The sequence below is a fragment of the Stigmatopora argus genome, chromosome 3 (genome assembly GCF_051989625.1).
Source record: "Stigmatopora argus isolate UIUO_Sarg chromosome 3, RoL_Sarg_1.0, whole genome shotgun sequence".
NCBI classification, from domain to species: domain Eukaryota; kingdom Metazoa; phylum Chordata; class Actinopteri; order Syngnathiformes; family Syngnathidae; genus Stigmatopora; species Stigmatopora argus.
Window position 1 is genome coordinate 16,132,013 of NC_135389.1, and position 16,486 is coordinate 16,148,498.

The following is a 16,486-nucleotide window of genomic DNA, read 5'->3' on the forward strand; positions in this document are numbered from 1 at the left end:
AGCGCTTAATATGAGCATGTATGCAAGATTATGATTAAAATAAGCAAAATAATAATTTTTACTACACTTAAGGAGCAGGAAGAACATTCTTACTGATTCTTTGTCTTAGGTAGGATCTCTTGCATTTTTAATAGATACAAATCTAAGCTGTTAAGAAACTTGTATTTGGAAGAAAAGGCTACTATCTCAAGTACATACCTTCTTGAGCAGTGTATTCATCACTGGTCATTGCATTGAAGTTACCACAGAGGCCACATGTGTGGTTGGCATGATTTGAGGTGAGCGTCACAGCAATATTGGCCGTGTTGTCAATAGTTACCGCAAAGCCAAATTCCTCGCTCCACAACTTGTAGAAGCCCAACTCCTGGCCAGCAAACACAGCTTTTGATGCATATGGCAGAGGAAGACTGCAAAGTGACATGCAACAAAACAATAAGATAGTTTCTGTAAAATATACCTTGTGATCAATTTGTTCCAGATTCTATTTACAGTGTGGCAAAGAGAAAACAGTTCAAGTGCTGTCAGTCACTCAGAGTGAAGTACTATCATATTGGATGGAATTTTCTTCAAATAAATGCATTTTGAGTAATACTTGTATTTAGCCTGTATTAAATATAAACCAATTGTTGCCATCAGTTTCCTCAAACAAAAGTTGTACACACCTTTGTACGACTAGTAGATATATTAAGTACACCAACTGATATTGAATACACTCACCGGAAGACAAATAACTCCATAATAATGCATTGCATTGGATAGATTCCCTGAGATTTTTTTTTCTCTTCCAGAAAGCATTACCTTTTTTCTTCCTGGCTTAGTTTTCCATTAACAGACAGGTGTAGCTCAAAGACATCCCCTAGAAACAGCGTAACACCAGATCTTTTCCCCCCGACAAAATCACCTGCAGGTGAACCACATTTGGATGTTAATTAGTTTATTTCTGTCATAGCAAAAGGAAGCACACATGAATGACAAAAATAAGTTAATGCTCAATATGTAATTAAAGAATGGGACTGGATGTGGATTTGTACAACTTGCTTAGCCCACCAATGCAAAACATTGTGGTTAGGCTCACTCACCCAGAAGCGTGAAAGAACGGCTTCTGCAGTCCCCGGCCAGCAAGTAGCTGCAGTCTCCAGGAAAGTCGTACAAAACCCCGTCGAAAGTGTGAACATGGTGTCGTCCAAAGAGGCTGCATCTCCCCATCATACTTGCCCTGCATGCTGCACACCCATAAATATTCACATCAGTTATTAATAACACAAATCTTATCAATGTAGTTTTAGTAGTGACCCATTTTAGAGCTCATCTCATTTTCTGAACCGCTTTATCCTCATTAGGGTCACGGGGGGTGCTGGAGCCAATCCCAGCTGTCTCCGGGCCTGAATCTGTAAATTTTGGGTAAATTTTTAAGTAAAGTAACCTTGGGTGTCTGGAAAAGCACTTTGAAATAAAATATGTTAGTATTAAGCAGGTGCTGTTTCAGACAGCCAGGTAAAGGAAAGGGGGCAGTTTTGAGGGGGGAAAACTAAGGATTAAAATAATAAACATTAACTATTAAATGAACTGTTGGATACCAATAAATGTAATCTGGCCACCAATTAAAGGTGTCTCCCTTCTGGTGCCCATAGTTGGCTGGGATAGCTACAGCACCCCCACAACCCTTGTGAGGATAAGCACTATGGAAAATGAATGAAGGTAATCATGACTCGTCGGCCAACATGCCAGCCCTCATGTGAACTGGAACGAAAAGTAGGGGTACACCTCTGATTGGCCACCAGTTATTTGCACAGCAAATAATGATAAGCATTGAAAATCATTAACTCAGAGGTAATGAAGGGATTTTTTCACTCACCTGTCAGATGTAGCAGAATCAGAATTCCTCTCAACCACCTGCTCGCACACAACTGAAACAAACACAATTACATGCTTAATTCCCATGATCCTCTTAAATTAACTTCCCGAAACACAAGTCCAGTACCTCCATGGTTCCACAATAGGATAATCCACAAATCTAGGGAAAAAAAGAAAAAAAAGACTATTACAATCCCCCCAAAATGCAGCTTTTCAGCCTTTACATGTTGGAACAGCGTATCAGCCTGTGCCACATAATTAGGCTCAACTGAGAATGGGTTCAAAAACAAAAAAGCCCACATCATAGAGTCTTAATTTATATTAAGGAAAGTCCTTCCCACCCATTTATCACTGTTTTAACATCCTCCTTCGTACAACAGGTTATGTCAAGAAGGTCAGAATATCAGCCCCTGCATATAAAGCGCGACCATCAGACCGCCTCAGTGAAACAATACCAGGATATGCCCACTGATGTTCTGGCTGAGTGATTAGTCTCCTGGTATAAACTTGCCACCATGCCAACCCAAACAATTCTGTTACAAAACACACTAACAGGCAAGATAGCTCATGTGAGAACTGAGTTTGGTAGATACGTTCCCAAACACATGACTAATTTTCACCCAAAATTCCATGAAAACAATGGGAAAGAGTTCTTTAGAAAACCAGAGAACATCACCTATCAGCTGAAGAAAGAATCAGCAACCTGGAGGTAGATAAAAAACATCCTGTTAATTTCCCAAACCGGATTTGTTGTTTAATAAAATGTAAAAACACAAATTTCACATTTAAAAAAAGATAAGAGTAATACATAATAGTGGTTTACCTTTCACAACCTGGTTTGTGCTCTTTCTAAAGTAAGGTGTGTCTGTATGAATAAAACTATAAAGACAGTGCGAAGCAACATGCAGCCTCATTGGGAAAAGATGAATGTGTTGGCTATAACGTGAACTGAAGAGTTTTAAGGGTCTTTTTAAGTTCAAAGGTTAACTCTAGGCTCTAGCATTCCGGGGAGGAGTTTACATATTCTTCTCATAAGAAGTGACTGTTTTCCAGCTTCCTCGCACATTACAAACATTTGTATGAAAGATTTACTTAAAGTAATGGAATAGAAAATATACCATCACGTGCACAATTGGTGTGTAGTGTATTACATTTTTACACCAAATGGGCTCCTTGAGAACCTGTTGTTCGTTACGGTGGAACAATTTGAGCCTTTATTTACACAGAGGTCTTATCTATTCTTACAGCTCTGCTCTCGCAAGGTCGGGGGAGGTCAAAAAGAGGCCAAGGCCTTATCTCCCTTGACTAATAGCCCCAATACTATCCTTTAGATTTTCTTTGTTCTATAGTTTGGCCTAGGTGAAGTGTGACGACCCCAGACGTTGAGGTGTCAAAAGTACTATCTACTTTGTACAACTCCATGGGGGTCCTGGCCAACCCCTGCTGCATCCTGCCAGATAATTTACAATTTAAATGCATATCTACCTGTATCATAAATATGCAATCACTAAAGAATGCAACTTCTTTTGAAAAAGAGGAGACATCCAGTTTAGCTTTCCGCAAAAGGTCACTCTCTTTTCTTTTTTTATCATGTCCCGTGTACTGCAAGGTACCATTTGTGCCAAACTGATCAAATCACTACAAAAGTAACTACTATAGAAAATTATGCATGACTAACAATACCAATGGACAAATGCATATTTGTTCACGTGCCGTCAACTGCAGGCCAAGTGGCTTTTTCGGAAGAATGAGGTCTTCGTTTTGAGCAGGCAATTTAAACCAGGAATGAGCAGAGTGATTGGGCTCTATATAATACTAATAATTTATTGACAAGTAAGAGGGTGGCCCGGTGGGGTGAGTGGTTAGCGCGTCGGCCTCACAGCCCTGGGGTCCTGGGTTCAAATCCGGGTCATGTCCATTTGTGGAGTTTGCATGTTCTCCCTGGGCCTGCGTGGGTTTCCTCCGGATACTCCGGATACTCCGATTTCCTCCCACATTCCAAAAACATGCACGGTAGGCTGATCGGACACTCCAAAGGTGGGGGTGTGAGTGTGCATGGTTGTCCGTCTCCTTGTGCCCTGCATTGGCTGGCCACCGATTCAGGGTGTCCCCCGCCTCTGGCCCGGAGTCAGCTAGGATAGGCTCCAGCACCCCCCTCGATCCTAATGAGGATAAAGCGGTTCAGAAAATGAGATGAGATGACAAGTAAGAAAATGCAATTATAAGGATTTATGGCACAAAGCCCAAAGCGTGCATATCTTTCATTTTACGCTCCGCTGCTTTTCAGCCGAGTGTGGGCGGGGATCCCTACAGACGCGCACCAGCAGCGCCACGCGTGGAGAACCACATCATTGAAAACCCAGGCTAGTTCGATTCCTCGCTTACAACACAACATTATTGTTCATCGTCGTCGTGATGGCGGCGCTATCTGGCGGAGAAGCGTGCATCAAATACTTGATGTTTGCCTTCAACCTGGTTTTCTGGGTGAGTGCGTTTTTTTTAAACTCGAATCTATCTGCGTCTCGTATTGCGTGAGGACAAGACGTGCGTCGCGAGGAGAAATGCACCGCAGTCCTCAAATCGTCGCAGTGTGTCCTCGCTTTATCGATTTATTTTCCTATTGTTATCATTTTTAGACCCGTCGTGTGTGCAGCCTCAGTTTGCTGAGTGCTGCTTGTAATCCTCCCCAGTGGCCAAGTGACCCATTTCCGAGCAGCACGTCGACATTTATGCTATAATAAAAAATAAAAATAAATAGATGAAAAAAAAACACAAGAAAGATCATTTCAATAGTCTGTCATCTATTGACTCCAAAGAGTTGCCAAGTCACCTGGTGCGCATGTAACAGAGAATAAAAGAGTAGTACTACAGTAGGATTTGCTTATATATTTGCGCCTGCGCGTTTGTTGAGTGTCTTGGAGATCGCAGGCACGCTATTTATGTCCCATCCCCCGGGGTGTGTCCGAAAAGTGTTTGTTTACCATGAACTGTATATGCTAAACTGTGTCTGTTGGGATGTTTTAGCCTTTTATGGTGTTTTTAAATCGGGATGCCGTAAATATAAATGAGCACAACAATGCATCCTGTCTGGATGAGACAGTGTATGCGCATGTGTGCAGGTCTAACTACTTTTTCCTAGGAACATTCATCAAATTTCTATAACGCTTTTCCGCATGAGTGAGCTGAAGCCCATCCATCCCGGCTTTTGTTGAGAGGACATTGATCAACATTCAATTGCAATGCACCTATAGACCATTCTCGCAAACTTACAATTTATTTTACAGTTAGGTAACCAGAAGAATATCCACACAATTATTGGCGTGGTAGGCAAAATCCTAAGAAATGTATCATTGAGATCCAAAACTGTTTTCTGACTTTGAAGCAGACAAAACTGGGTGAGCAGGGAATAGTACTAGAAACTTTGTGTCAGACATACAGAGCATATGAATATCTAAATTTCAGAGTGACTTTTACAACTCGAAGCTCTCATTTCTCTCATCTCATTTCCTGAACCGCTTTATCCTCACTAGGGTCGTGGGGGGGTGTTGGAGCTTATCCCAACTCACTTTGGGCCAAAGTCGGGGGACACCCTGAACCGGTGGCCAGCCGATCGCATGGCATGAGGAGACGGTCACCATTCACGCTCACATTCATACCTAGGGGAAATTTAGAGTATCCAATCAGCCTACCTTCCATGTCTTTGGAATGTGGGAGGAAACCGGAGTACCCGGAGAAAACCCACGCAGGCCCGGGGATAACTTGTAGAGTTGGTCTACTCTGCACAGGTAGACCAACCTGGATTTGAACCCAGGTACAAAAACTCCAAGTTAGAAAACCACTTCTGGAACGAATTAATTTCATTGGTAGAGGTACTACTGTTTTTCTAAAACAGGATACAGTGCCTGGCTTAAAAATGTTTGATGAATTGATTATAATATATAGTGTTGCAACACATTCTGCACAACTGTGTAGTGCGTCATGGAGAATGCAGGTGAGTAAATAAGACCTCACATCCCAGCATGTTCTAACAGGGGCCTGGCTGTTGCTATCAGGTATGTGGCAATCTTGGCTGAATGCCTGCAGCCTCTGTCACAGGAGTGGCTGTAGCTGCTATCCATACAAGCATTGAACAAATGGAGGAAGGAACATGGGCAGGCTTTACCATATATCAAGTAGGCCCTGATGTTCTTGCCACTCCCCAAGTGTGCGTTCAGGCCGCTGAAGGCGTGGCGTTCAGGGAACACTTTCACTTTCAACCGTCGGACTTTTTTCAGCTCACACTAACACGGTTTCCTCCCAGGAATTCACAGTTTGCCAACAAAATATTCAGCATGGCTCTTGGAGGGATCAATTGCCTCAAGTACCTCATTTTCATATTCAACTTGTTCTTTTGGGTACGTGTACTTCGGTTTTCCTGTTGTGTCAGTTTGACTGCGTTCAACAATAAGCGAGAAAGACGAAAAGGGAAGAGGGTGGAGTCTTCATACGTTTCTACTTTTGTGTGTCAATAATGAAGAAAATGCACATTAGGGACAGACGGTGGTGGTTACGTTTCCTTTGTGGTGGTTACTGTTGTTACATTTATGTCATGTCTGAAAGAGCAGTCAATACAGGAAGTTAAAACAGTCATGCATTCAACACAAATTGGATTCATGTATGATCAGCCACAGTAATACAGGAAGTTTAGTACTTGTAATATTGTAAAAATATAACACTTCCGTGTTTTGTTTGACAATGTGTGTCATGAAGCTGGCAATTTGTACAGTGGTCTCTTACGCTATTCTAGTGGTGAACAGCACCTAACCGATTTGATGATGTTACTACTGTATTGGATTTGATCATTAATTCTCAACCACGGTGCCAAGAAAACTCATCTGTTGTCATATGTGAATGATTTATTTTTATTTGATTGAATTGAATATTTTGCTCCAAATATTGTACAGCAGTTTCGACATGAATGCAAGAGTGGTTGAACACTCTAAATTGCTCCTATTTATTAGTGTGACCAGGGATGGTTGTCTGTCTTATTATGCTGTGCGATTGGCTGGCAACTTGCTTGCCAGAGTTGGTGAGTTTTAAGACTCCTTAAATGTAAAGTTGGTGAATCTCAAATGACGTTATTCATTGTACCTCATCAAGAGTCATTAACCCTGTCCCCATTATTTAAAAAAAATAAAAACTCCAGTATTTCTGCTTGTATTTCAGCTCGCAGGCACTGCTGTCTTTGCTATTGGCCTATGGTTGAGATTAGACCCGAAGACTAAAAGCCTGTTTGATGGACCAGAATCTCCATATGTGTTTTATACTGGTAAGAGATTTTTCGGCACAAGTTTGATTTTAAATGAAGGATTACTCATCTATATCCTTTGAGTGAATAGTGCTTCATAGAGTCACAGCTTCATTTTTCGTTTTTTCATCTTGAAATGACAGCTCTAGACTCGTTGAATGAAGAGGGAAATGTTAAGTGTTCAGTGGATAACAAAACACTGAAATTCAAAATAAATTCAACACTTGTACAGTACATACTACAATGGGCTGATTTAGTCAAAAAGATCTTTCACTAAGTTTTTTTTCTACTTTGTAGGTGTGTACATCCTGATCGGCGCTGGGGCACTAATGATGGTGGTAGGATTTTTGGGATGTTGTGGCGCCATACAGGAGTCTCCCTGTATGCTTGGACTGGTACGTATTACTTGAGGCAGTGATTCCTAACGCTGACCGACAGCACACTCGTTTACCTTAAATCATTTACTACAAATAAATCTTTGTTGATTTACTGTATAATGTATATGCCAGCACTGTATTGGAAGAACAATTATATGTCCGTCCAACAATGTTGCTAAGTAAATTTACAAATAAGAATGTGACCATATTACTATTATATCCAGCACTTACATCGGGTAGAGGGCAGAACAAATTAGAATACCATGTGGCTTAAGAAATGTATCATCCATCTCCTTGTTAATTTTTCAATTAATGAAAAATCTCAATTTTCTATTAGACTGCATTCCAGTATTTTTAGCATAAGTGGAATGTGAAGTGACCCTAAGCTTATGATAATGCCTGTTTTGATCAGCTCTTACTGAAGAGGGCCAAGGTCAAGCAGCAGGCTTAGATATTTCTATTGTACACTTCCTGTGTGGCTTACTCGTCGCCTCCCCTCTGGCCTTAATCGTCTTGTACTAAATCTCCCTGTAGGAGGGGTCTATGTAAATCAAGTTCACTTCTGCTCAGTTGACCTGACTTGCCAGTGTGTGCCAACAGGCATGCACACACCGCATTTTAACTCCCTTTTTTTAATTCTGTAGTTTTTCTTCTTCCTGCTCATCATTTTTGCTATTGAAGTTGCTGCTGGCATCTGGGGATTTTCCAACCAGAGCAAGGTAACTCATTTGACTGAAGATACACAGTATTTTTAAAGAGTTAGTGCCAAACACAATAACTGCACAAGTGGAAGAAAAAACTGTTCATTTTCTGTTTGTACGCTAGGTGGTGGATGACATCACTTCATTCTATGTGCAAACCCACAATAATTACAAGGAAACTAAGGATGAGCGATTCAGAGAGACTCTGCGCGTGATTCAAGCAGCCGTAAGTCTCATTTATATCATTATTAAGCGAAGACTTTAGAAGCTACTTTTCTCTCTCTTTGGGGCCAAACTACAGGTTTTGTTACCTTGGTGATGACATTGTAACTACACTTTGTCCACCCTCATTGCCATGTCATGAGCGGATAAACACAATGTTGTCAATTAGTTGCACCTATATGTCATAAGATGGCAGTGTTCAAATGATAAAATGTTGCTGGTTGTGACATACTAGTAACCATAAAATATGGAGGCAAGGTCGCTAAAGCGATGTAAAATGACCTGTACCTGTGTGTAAGTGAAGCTTAACCTGAGCAATCTTTTAAGGCAGGAAGCCTACTGGCTAAGTACAAGAGGTCAAAATTTGAGTGTTATAAATCTGATTATAAAAATGTAAAAGTGTTGCATGGATCCAGTAAAATGAAAATGAAAACCTTACACTTCCAACTTTGTGTTGTATTGTTCCAGCTGAACTGTTGCGGTCCAACTGGGACGGTGGCCGATGCTGCCAAAGACACTTGTCCTTCAAGAGATCTACTTGAGGAGCTCATCACCAAGGTACAATGGCAAAACATTGCTTGCATAATACAGGTGTTACGTACATTTGTGCTTGATTGCTACATTTAAATTTGTAGAGTTGATAAAAACATTAAAAAAACATTACTGTCTATTGTTTCCTTAATATGTGGGTTGAGGTTGCTCCATTTGGCTTAATGAAAAAGGTAGTACAGTGGTACCTCGAGATACGAGCTTAATCCGTTCCGTGACTGAGCTCGTATGACAAGTTACTCGTAACTCGAGGTAAAGTTTCCCATTGAAATGAATGGGAAACAAATTAATTCGTTCCAACTCTCTGAAAAAAACACTAGAAACAGGATATTGGATTGAAAAAAAAGTTTTATTTCTTATAATTCGCCATATATTGACAAAGTAATAAATAACGAGTGGTTTAATAGAAATAAAGTGTTTAATCTAACTAAAATTGGGCAGATTTCGCCGAGGGGAGAGGGGCACAAAAGGGGCGGGGGGCTTCGTTTTTTTTCTTCCACAAAACGCACTCGTAAACGGAACAAACACTCCACCCTCACGTTCGCTATCGATGGGCTGTTTGCTGTCGTACTATTCCCTTCAAAATATTCCGAAAATGATGCACACAAATGTCCTCACAATCGAATAACGCACGACGAGCAGCAGTCTTTTATCAGCGATCGCGCCGCTGCTCATGTTGTTGTTGTTGTTGGGCCACCTCAGGCGCTTGAGGATTACCCTCAGCAGCGCTAGAGCTGTCACTGGAACGCGGATTAGTTCATCCAGGGGGTAGCCGGAGGTGTGGGGCAGTGCGAATATCTCCGGATGGATGAAAAACGTAGGGCGCTACGTTCCTGGGTGGCAGCTCTGGGTGGTTTTGTTGGATTCGCATGGGAGCTTCGGGGCCGCTGGCTAGCGGCTCCTTTTAGCTTGTAGCATCTGTGTTCGCATCCCCTCGAACGGCGCCTAGTGCCATTGCCTGTCGGCGTTGTGCGCACGAGTATACTTCATTACCCAGAAAGCCCTCTTTTCACCGCGCATGCGCGTTGTGCGTTTCCTGGTCTGAATAGCTCATCCGGTGCTCGTAAATATTGTTATACACGAAAGATATGCCAAAAAAAATGCCATGGCAACCTGGCTTGGTCGCATCACGAAACTTTGACCGCATCACGGGCGAATTATTCGATCGAAATTTCCCCCGTAAGACGAGCATTCCGTATGACGAACGGTCGTATGACGAGGTACCACTGTACTTTAAAGATTGAAGCTTTACCAACACAGAGTAGCATAATTACATGTGAAAAACACATAATGATATGTGGCTGTTCGTTTTCCATTGCACATTCCTCTGGCATTCTTGCTGTGGTCTCTATAGCAACAGTGGTTTGACTAACTGAATCATATACGCACCCTCCAAGTCATTTAATGGAACTGTCTGAGAAAAGCCAAAATTAATCACGTACTCTTTCCTGTGTTATAGAGCTGTCCCGATGCCATTGATGAGGTTTTTGACTCCAAATTACACATCATAGGCGGAGTGGGCATCACTATCGGGGTCATTATGGTAATACGTGATTGGCTTTGTCATGCCACGCAAATGGGAATACTATAACTAAATTCATATCTCTTTGCAGGTGTTTGGAATGATCTTTAGCATGCTACTGTGCTGTGCCATCAGGAAGTCTCGGGAAGTAGTGTGACGTCTGCGTCACATTAAGTGTCCTCAATTAATGTTGCATGATGCCATAAGGCTCCCCACTGCCAATAGAAACAATCCTCATTCAATTGGGGGCTGTTATCCTACATCTATGTGGTTGTCATAAGTCCAAAACCAGTTTGGCAGAAAGCATCAGGATACTGCCATATTAATGGTCTAATTCTTTTGAATTAACAGCCAGTTTAGCTGTAAACATGTTTTTGTAATTGATAAGAAAGTATTTGTATTTGTGACATTTTGTTGATTCACTGTGTTTTAATGCTTGTTTTTGTTCATGTTTTTTCTTTTCTCTTTACACACAAATACCTTCTTTTTTAAGAGCTACTCAGTTGGGTTTTTTATGATACCAATGGATGATTTAAATCCAATAAACCCAAACAGACTAAGTTAACTATTGACTGTTTACTTATAGCTATGTTAACACTAACTCACAAACTATCAAAAAGCATCCTGTATCAGCCTAATACGGGTCAATTGTTTTATGACTTTGGTGACAGAATAAATTAAACTTGATTTTGATATCATGCGTGACTCATGTTTTTTCTTGAGCTCAAGATTGAATCTAAAAACTTGTTTTTGTGCTCGTTAGCTTCTCTCAGTCAACTTAAAAAAACACACATGACTCAACTTTATAATAACAAACTCATTAAAATAAATAGACCTGGTGCAGGTGTAATCAGTGAACAAACAGGGAACTACACAGTAATTTGGTTGTTGACAGCTGGGCCACTACCCATTAAGCTTCTGCTAAAGATAACACTGATTAAAAAAATAATATGTCAATTTATGACAGTGTCGTGTTCCCTTATTTGCTTTAGAGTGGGCAGGGAAAATTTTGAGAAAGAGAAGTGTTGAAGAAAGAGAAGGGAAAAAAAACAGAAGTTGTGGTGAGTGGCCAAAATAAATGCTAAGGCCAGAAAGAGGTAGTGCACAATTCCAATGATATATAAATAGCTGGCTTGGATGTTTTGTTTGAAACCTAAGCCTAGCATTGACGGACTATTAGTGAAGACACTCACATTTTACTGCTGACATTTGGCAATTTACTTATATTAAAGTATTTACTATGTTAATTTTATCCTCCATCAGGTTTAAAATAGTAAGGGTACAAAAGGGCAGACATATTCACATTTCTAAAAATAAATAAATGAAAAGATAAAAACCAAAAAAAAACTGCAAAGCTTCCCCTTAAATAAGGAATCTATCAAACTAGTAAAGACAAAGCTGCGACCGATACAGGCAAGTGATTCATCTGCTACAGAAATTCAGGTGACTCGTGGGAAAAAAATCTTTCTTCCACTCTCAAAATGATGAGCAATGCCTCGCAGAGAACAAGTCAAGGAAGTCTCATTCTTCAACATATTATCGGGTAATTTTAGAAAAATTGTTATTTCAGATGCGTTTCACAAGAGCCACCTTGATGTCTCTAAAAAATTATCTTGAGAACTCTTAGAGACTTTAAAACGTCTCAGCAAAAAAAAAAAAAAAAAAAAATTGAACATGTTGGAATTTACCTTGATACCCCAATGACCCCGTTAGTTTCCAGGAGACATCTTTGCAACCAACAGGGACCCAGGTCTTAATAAGGTTGCCAACTAGTGATCAGATCCGTGAGATAAGCCTTACAGATATCTGGTAAGGGGTTTACAGAAAATGTATTAAAATCCATTGAGTGATGAAGTATTTAAGTATTGGAAATGACCGTAATTGTAGGTGTACAAACATTTTTGATGTTGAGTCAGAAATCTCAGTCTTCATCCTCAGAGGAGTCAATAATGGGTTTGGGTGATTTTGGATGCAATTCCTTGGGTACATGCAGCACAGTGTCCAATCGTAGGATGCTTTTAACACATTGCAGCACAGCCAAAATGAGATGATATTTGCAGGAAACAGACTCAAGTCCTGATGTTTTCCCATTGTTGAATGATAAACAATACATACTAAGTTCCCTCTCTCCTTCAGCATTTTTTTTTGCATGATGTTTTTGGTTGAACTCCATCTCACGTAATCTTTCAGCAGGAAAATTATTCTGACAAAAGCTCCAGACTTTTGATTGAATCTGTAAAACATGTCTTGGATTGTTGGAGTGAACTTGTCGTGGAAGATGGAGTAAACCATTTGCCAGAAGTTGGCAAATCACAGGTACATGTTTAGAAATCATGTGAGAATGGCCATGTTGTAAGAGGGCATGGTGTAAAATAAGCTCAAAAAGGCCGCCCGCTGTTATGACGCAGCCAGGTGAAATCGAGGATGGAGATTTTATAGTTGCCATTGGCTCCCATGTTGTATGCAGCATACGAAAACCATCTAGAATGGCACTGGCATATTGAGCCGTTTGCCCTTCACCTAAACCGCAGATGACGATACCACAGGGCTGCTCTCCCTTAGAAACTGGAAAAGCCACATGAACGTATCTGTTGGAGGAGTCAAAGATGGACTGGTGACAATGAAATCACAAAAGAACAGCATCAATATTGTGTTGCCATCCAATGTTTCCTTACCTATGGGCTCCAAGAACTATTGGTCGACAAAACTCCAAAGAAGCAATGTGTTCTGGTTGAATCTCTTGAGAGTCTGAGATAGCCAAGACCCCGCTCAGGTGGATGAAGAGGGCAAGTTCATCTTCGCTGACGCACTCTACGACACACATCTGTGCCTGTGTTGCTAAAGTCAAGAAGGCGTCACACTGTTTGACCGCAGACAGCAGCACAGACACTCCAAGAGTCTTAAGGTTGGCAAAAATATGTTCCATTGCGCTTTCCACCCAAGCGCTAAAGTTTGTGATGCTTTTTCCATGTTTTCCGTTACCAATTTCCAGCTTGATGCTTTCGTTCGACCATTTGGCTTGGAGAGGTATAGTAAAAACAACTGCCTTAACTGGACAATGATTTTTTCCACTACCATGGTAGTGTGTTGCAAAGTCCCTGTGAATGACTTGTCCCTCAATCAAACGTGAACAACTAACAGGAAAGCTAGACACCTGTGTATGCAGTGCAGGAAAGTTGTCGTTCAGAAACAGAAGCATCAAAGATAAATCACACTTATTTGAACTTCCAGCCAAATTTTGAAACCCACCAATTTTTTGGGATCTCAAAATGTTGTCATTTTTACAGCTCCATTTAACAAGCAGCTTGAAAATGAGCTCGCCCATAAAGTCGCAGTTGGCCAAACCCAAACGAGTACGAAAGAAAGACACTAGCAACTGTTCAACATTCGAGTGAGATGCAAATTGGGTGCTTGCACTTAAATCCGCCACTGTCAAACATGATCCAAAAGGTGCCAGAGCAACAGCGATAAGATCCTCCAGCTTCTCCAATGCAAAAGTCAGCAATTGTTCTGAGAAGCACTTGGCAGTGGCAAACTCGGCTGCTTCCCTTGCGTGATAGATATGACATTCTTTGGACTCCTTGGAAGCAGTGGTGTAAATGGCTCGTAATAAAGATGCCAGAAGAAGGATAAATGATTTGGATCCATCCCCCGTTTTCCCACTGTGACTCCAGACACACTCAACAATCATCCTACAGTAAAAACAGAAGCAAAAACTCATTGACCACAATTTGTATTCTCCAAACTAATAATTCATTTTAAACAACTTTGATTTTTTTTATCATTACTGATATGTATCAAAGATGGGATTTAGCATTTTCCCTCATTTCGCCAATGATGAGTCAAAAATAATTGTTGCTGTCAAAAAAGTACTGTGTACATCACACCAGACCCGAATATAATATTTTTTTTAGTTTGCAGGATGCTGTGTAGTTTTCTTACCTGGCAAGTGGGTGCTCAAGTCGTAGTGCCGTTAGAATGCGTGTCCCACTGCGGCTCAACATTGCATGTCCGTTGTCTCGTGTGAATAACACCTGTCCTCCCTCAGGTCCAAAGGTGCGTAGGACAACAGCCTCCAATGCACACACGATCTGCAGGACATGCTTCTGATGAAGGCGATGTATGGATGACATTCTTCATCACTAGGGGGGGAAAGAATGAATAAAGGCATATTACCATACTATCACATGCATTCACACCAATTAGGCCAGAGTTGTGTAAAGCTGAATTTTTTTCCAAATCTGACAGATCATAACACAATCCTTCTGCATTATAGTTTTGAGGTTCTGGGTTTGGATCTTGCATGACGCCTATCTGTGTGTAATTTGGATATCCTGTAAATACTCTGGTATCCTCATGGATTCCAAAATATTCTAGTTTAAGTAACTTAAAAAAAAAGAAGTCATTAGGTGTGAATCGGAAGGCTTGTTGTCTGTTCCCTGTAATTTACTGGTGAGCTATACGACCCAAAGTCAATGCTCAGTTGCATTGATTGCAACCAAACCCCTATACTTAACGAGGAACGAAATGAGAGTATTGTACTGTTTTCCCTCTAAATTACGGGGCTACAATCATGATATACACTCAATGTGTATTACTACGTTTACTTGGATCTGCGACCATAATTAATAGTCACTCGATCAAGAGAGAAAACAAAACAAGTCAAAGTCTCGTTATAACCACGGCATCATCTGCTAGCTAGCCCATTACTAAAATGACACATTTCGATAAACACAGTCTCATTGATGTACATTTTTCTGCCTTATCCTAAGAAGTCAAGCGATACTTTCTAGCTGCTCCACGTTAGGGCATATCTTTTATCAAAGAAACTCACCCGATGGAAAGCAAGCAATGACGCTTCTATCTGTATCTAGGAGACGGTGCTTCTTCTCTTGTAGTCACGCAGAGGCAATGTTGCTCAGAAGATAATACTGCTCCCTAGCGTTAATTAAGACGTAGTTTCCCTCTGCAATTGTGTTATCGTAAATATTCATTTTATAGAAGTACAGATTTTCGTTCCATTGTGCAAACGGGACTTCAGGGCCCTCCCCATAAAAGTTGCTCCTAAATTATTGCTCGCATATTAAATGTACATTTATTTTTGTGGGTGTATTTCTTTTGGTATAAACAAACTAAAATATTAATTGTCAATTCAATTATTTATCATTTATATAATATATTTGTAACTGTGTTTTTTAATTATACTGACTATTCTAAATACATATTGTATATTTCATCAAATGCAGCATTTTAGGAGGGAAAATGATAATAAAACAATAAAATATTATAAATACCAGGAGAATTTTTTTTTCTGATTGACTTGTGGTATTTTTAAAAATAAAAAAAATCTGTGTTAGTCCTTTGTATGCACAAACCTACTCAGTTTTGTCTCATATTATATAAGTAACTGCATTGATTTGCAATATCTATGGAAGGAATCCCTCAATGTATTCCCTTGATAACACAAAAGGGCCTACACTGTGTTTTATGAAGCCGCAGTGACCTTAACCTTTGTCAAAAATGATGGAATTCATCCTTGAATCTAGTTGTGAAACATCCACCTCACTACCACCACCCCGTTTTCACCCTCCCTGCTGCACAACAACTCTCGCTCATTTCTGGTGTTTCAAGGTGAATGGGGCTCGGGTCCGGAACTTGATCGCTCTGTATTACTGCAGAAACCACATCCTAAGTTTCTAAATCAGGCGGCTATTATCTATACATAGATGTCATAAACAATGCCTTTGCCGTGAGACGCTCACACAGAAAATGCACATGCTCTTACGTACACTGCGCAATGTAAAGTTAATGGGAACAACTGCTGTACTCTCTTTATGCAAACAAGCTTTTAAAAAGCAGTGTCACTACACTTATGAATATTCAGCTGTGACACAGTTGAGGTGAACAGCATGGATTAGACAGAGTTAAAAAACATACACACACTCGCATATTAATACACTTTTGTAATGCAATG

General features: G+C 40.5%; 3 protein-coding genes across 11 annotated transcripts in view; 1 reads left to right on the forward strand and 2 right to left on the reverse strand.

Annotated features, from left to right (window-relative positions):
• vwf (von Willebrand factor) overlaps positions 1-12,205 on the reverse strand; it is a 29,101-nt gene extending 16,896 nt beyond the window's left edge. The window contains exons 1-6 of one of the 4 annotated variants that reach the window (XM_077595424.1): positions 12,201-12,205; positions 1,982-2,014; positions 1,856-1,907; positions 1,080-1,223; positions 799-901; positions 199-407 (exon numbers count right to left, since the gene is read on the reverse strand). In XM_077595424.1, the coding sequence (XP_077451550.1) occupies positions 199-407; positions 799-901; positions 1,080-1,223; positions 1,856-1,907; positions 1,982-1,987 (514 nt within the window). In that variant the 5' untranslated portion in view covers positions 1,988-2,014; positions 12,201-12,205. Of the gene's footprint in view, positions 1-198; positions 408-717; positions 902-1,079; positions 1,224-1,855; positions 1,908-1,981; positions 2,237-2,530; positions 2,547-12,200 lie in introns of those variants that run through there. The other 3 variants (XM_077595423.1, XM_077595422.1, XM_077595425.1) reach the window with 3 other exon arrangements.
• On the forward strand, positions 4,160-11,210 carry cd9a (CD9 molecule a). 2 transcript variants are annotated; one of them, XM_077596903.1, is made up of 8 exons: positions 4,160-4,338; positions 7,060-7,162; positions 7,439-7,536; positions 8,163-8,237; positions 8,344-8,445; positions 8,910-8,999; positions 10,450-10,533; positions 10,604-11,210. In XM_077596903.1, exons 1-8 carry the CDS (start codon positions 4,270-4,272, stop codon positions 10,667-10,669), a joined length of 687 nt encoding a protein of 228 aa, XP_077453029.1. In that variant the 5' UTR covers positions 4,160-4,269; the 3' UTR covers positions 10,670-11,210. The 2 variants fall into 2 exon arrangements, with proteins under 2 accessions (XP_077453029.1, XP_077453028.1); XM_077596902.1 differs by lacking the exon at positions 4,160-4,338 and adding an exon at positions 5,503-6,248.
• On the reverse strand, positions 11,868-15,425 carry bbs10 (Bardet-Biedl syndrome 10). 5 transcript variants are annotated; one of them, XM_077595434.1, is made up of 6 exons: positions 15,347-15,425; positions 14,455-14,654; positions 13,188-14,204; positions 12,628-13,100; positions 12,410-12,527; positions 11,868-12,318 (listed from the first exon to the last, which is right to left on the reverse strand). In XM_077595434.1, the coding sequence occupies exons 2-6, from the start codon at positions 14,643-14,645 to the stop codon at positions 12,309-12,311; spliced, it is 1,809 nt and encodes a 602-aa protein (XP_077451560.1). In that variant the 5' UTR covers positions 14,646-14,654; positions 15,347-15,425; the 3' UTR covers positions 11,868-12,308. The 5 variants fall into 5 exon arrangements, with proteins under 5 accessions (XP_077451560.1, XP_077451556.1, XP_077451559.1 ...); XM_077595430.1 differs by having other exon boundaries at positions 11,868-12,527; XM_077595433.1 differs by having other exon boundaries at positions 12,410-13,100.
• Positions 15,426-16,486: the final 1,061 nt, after the last annotated feature.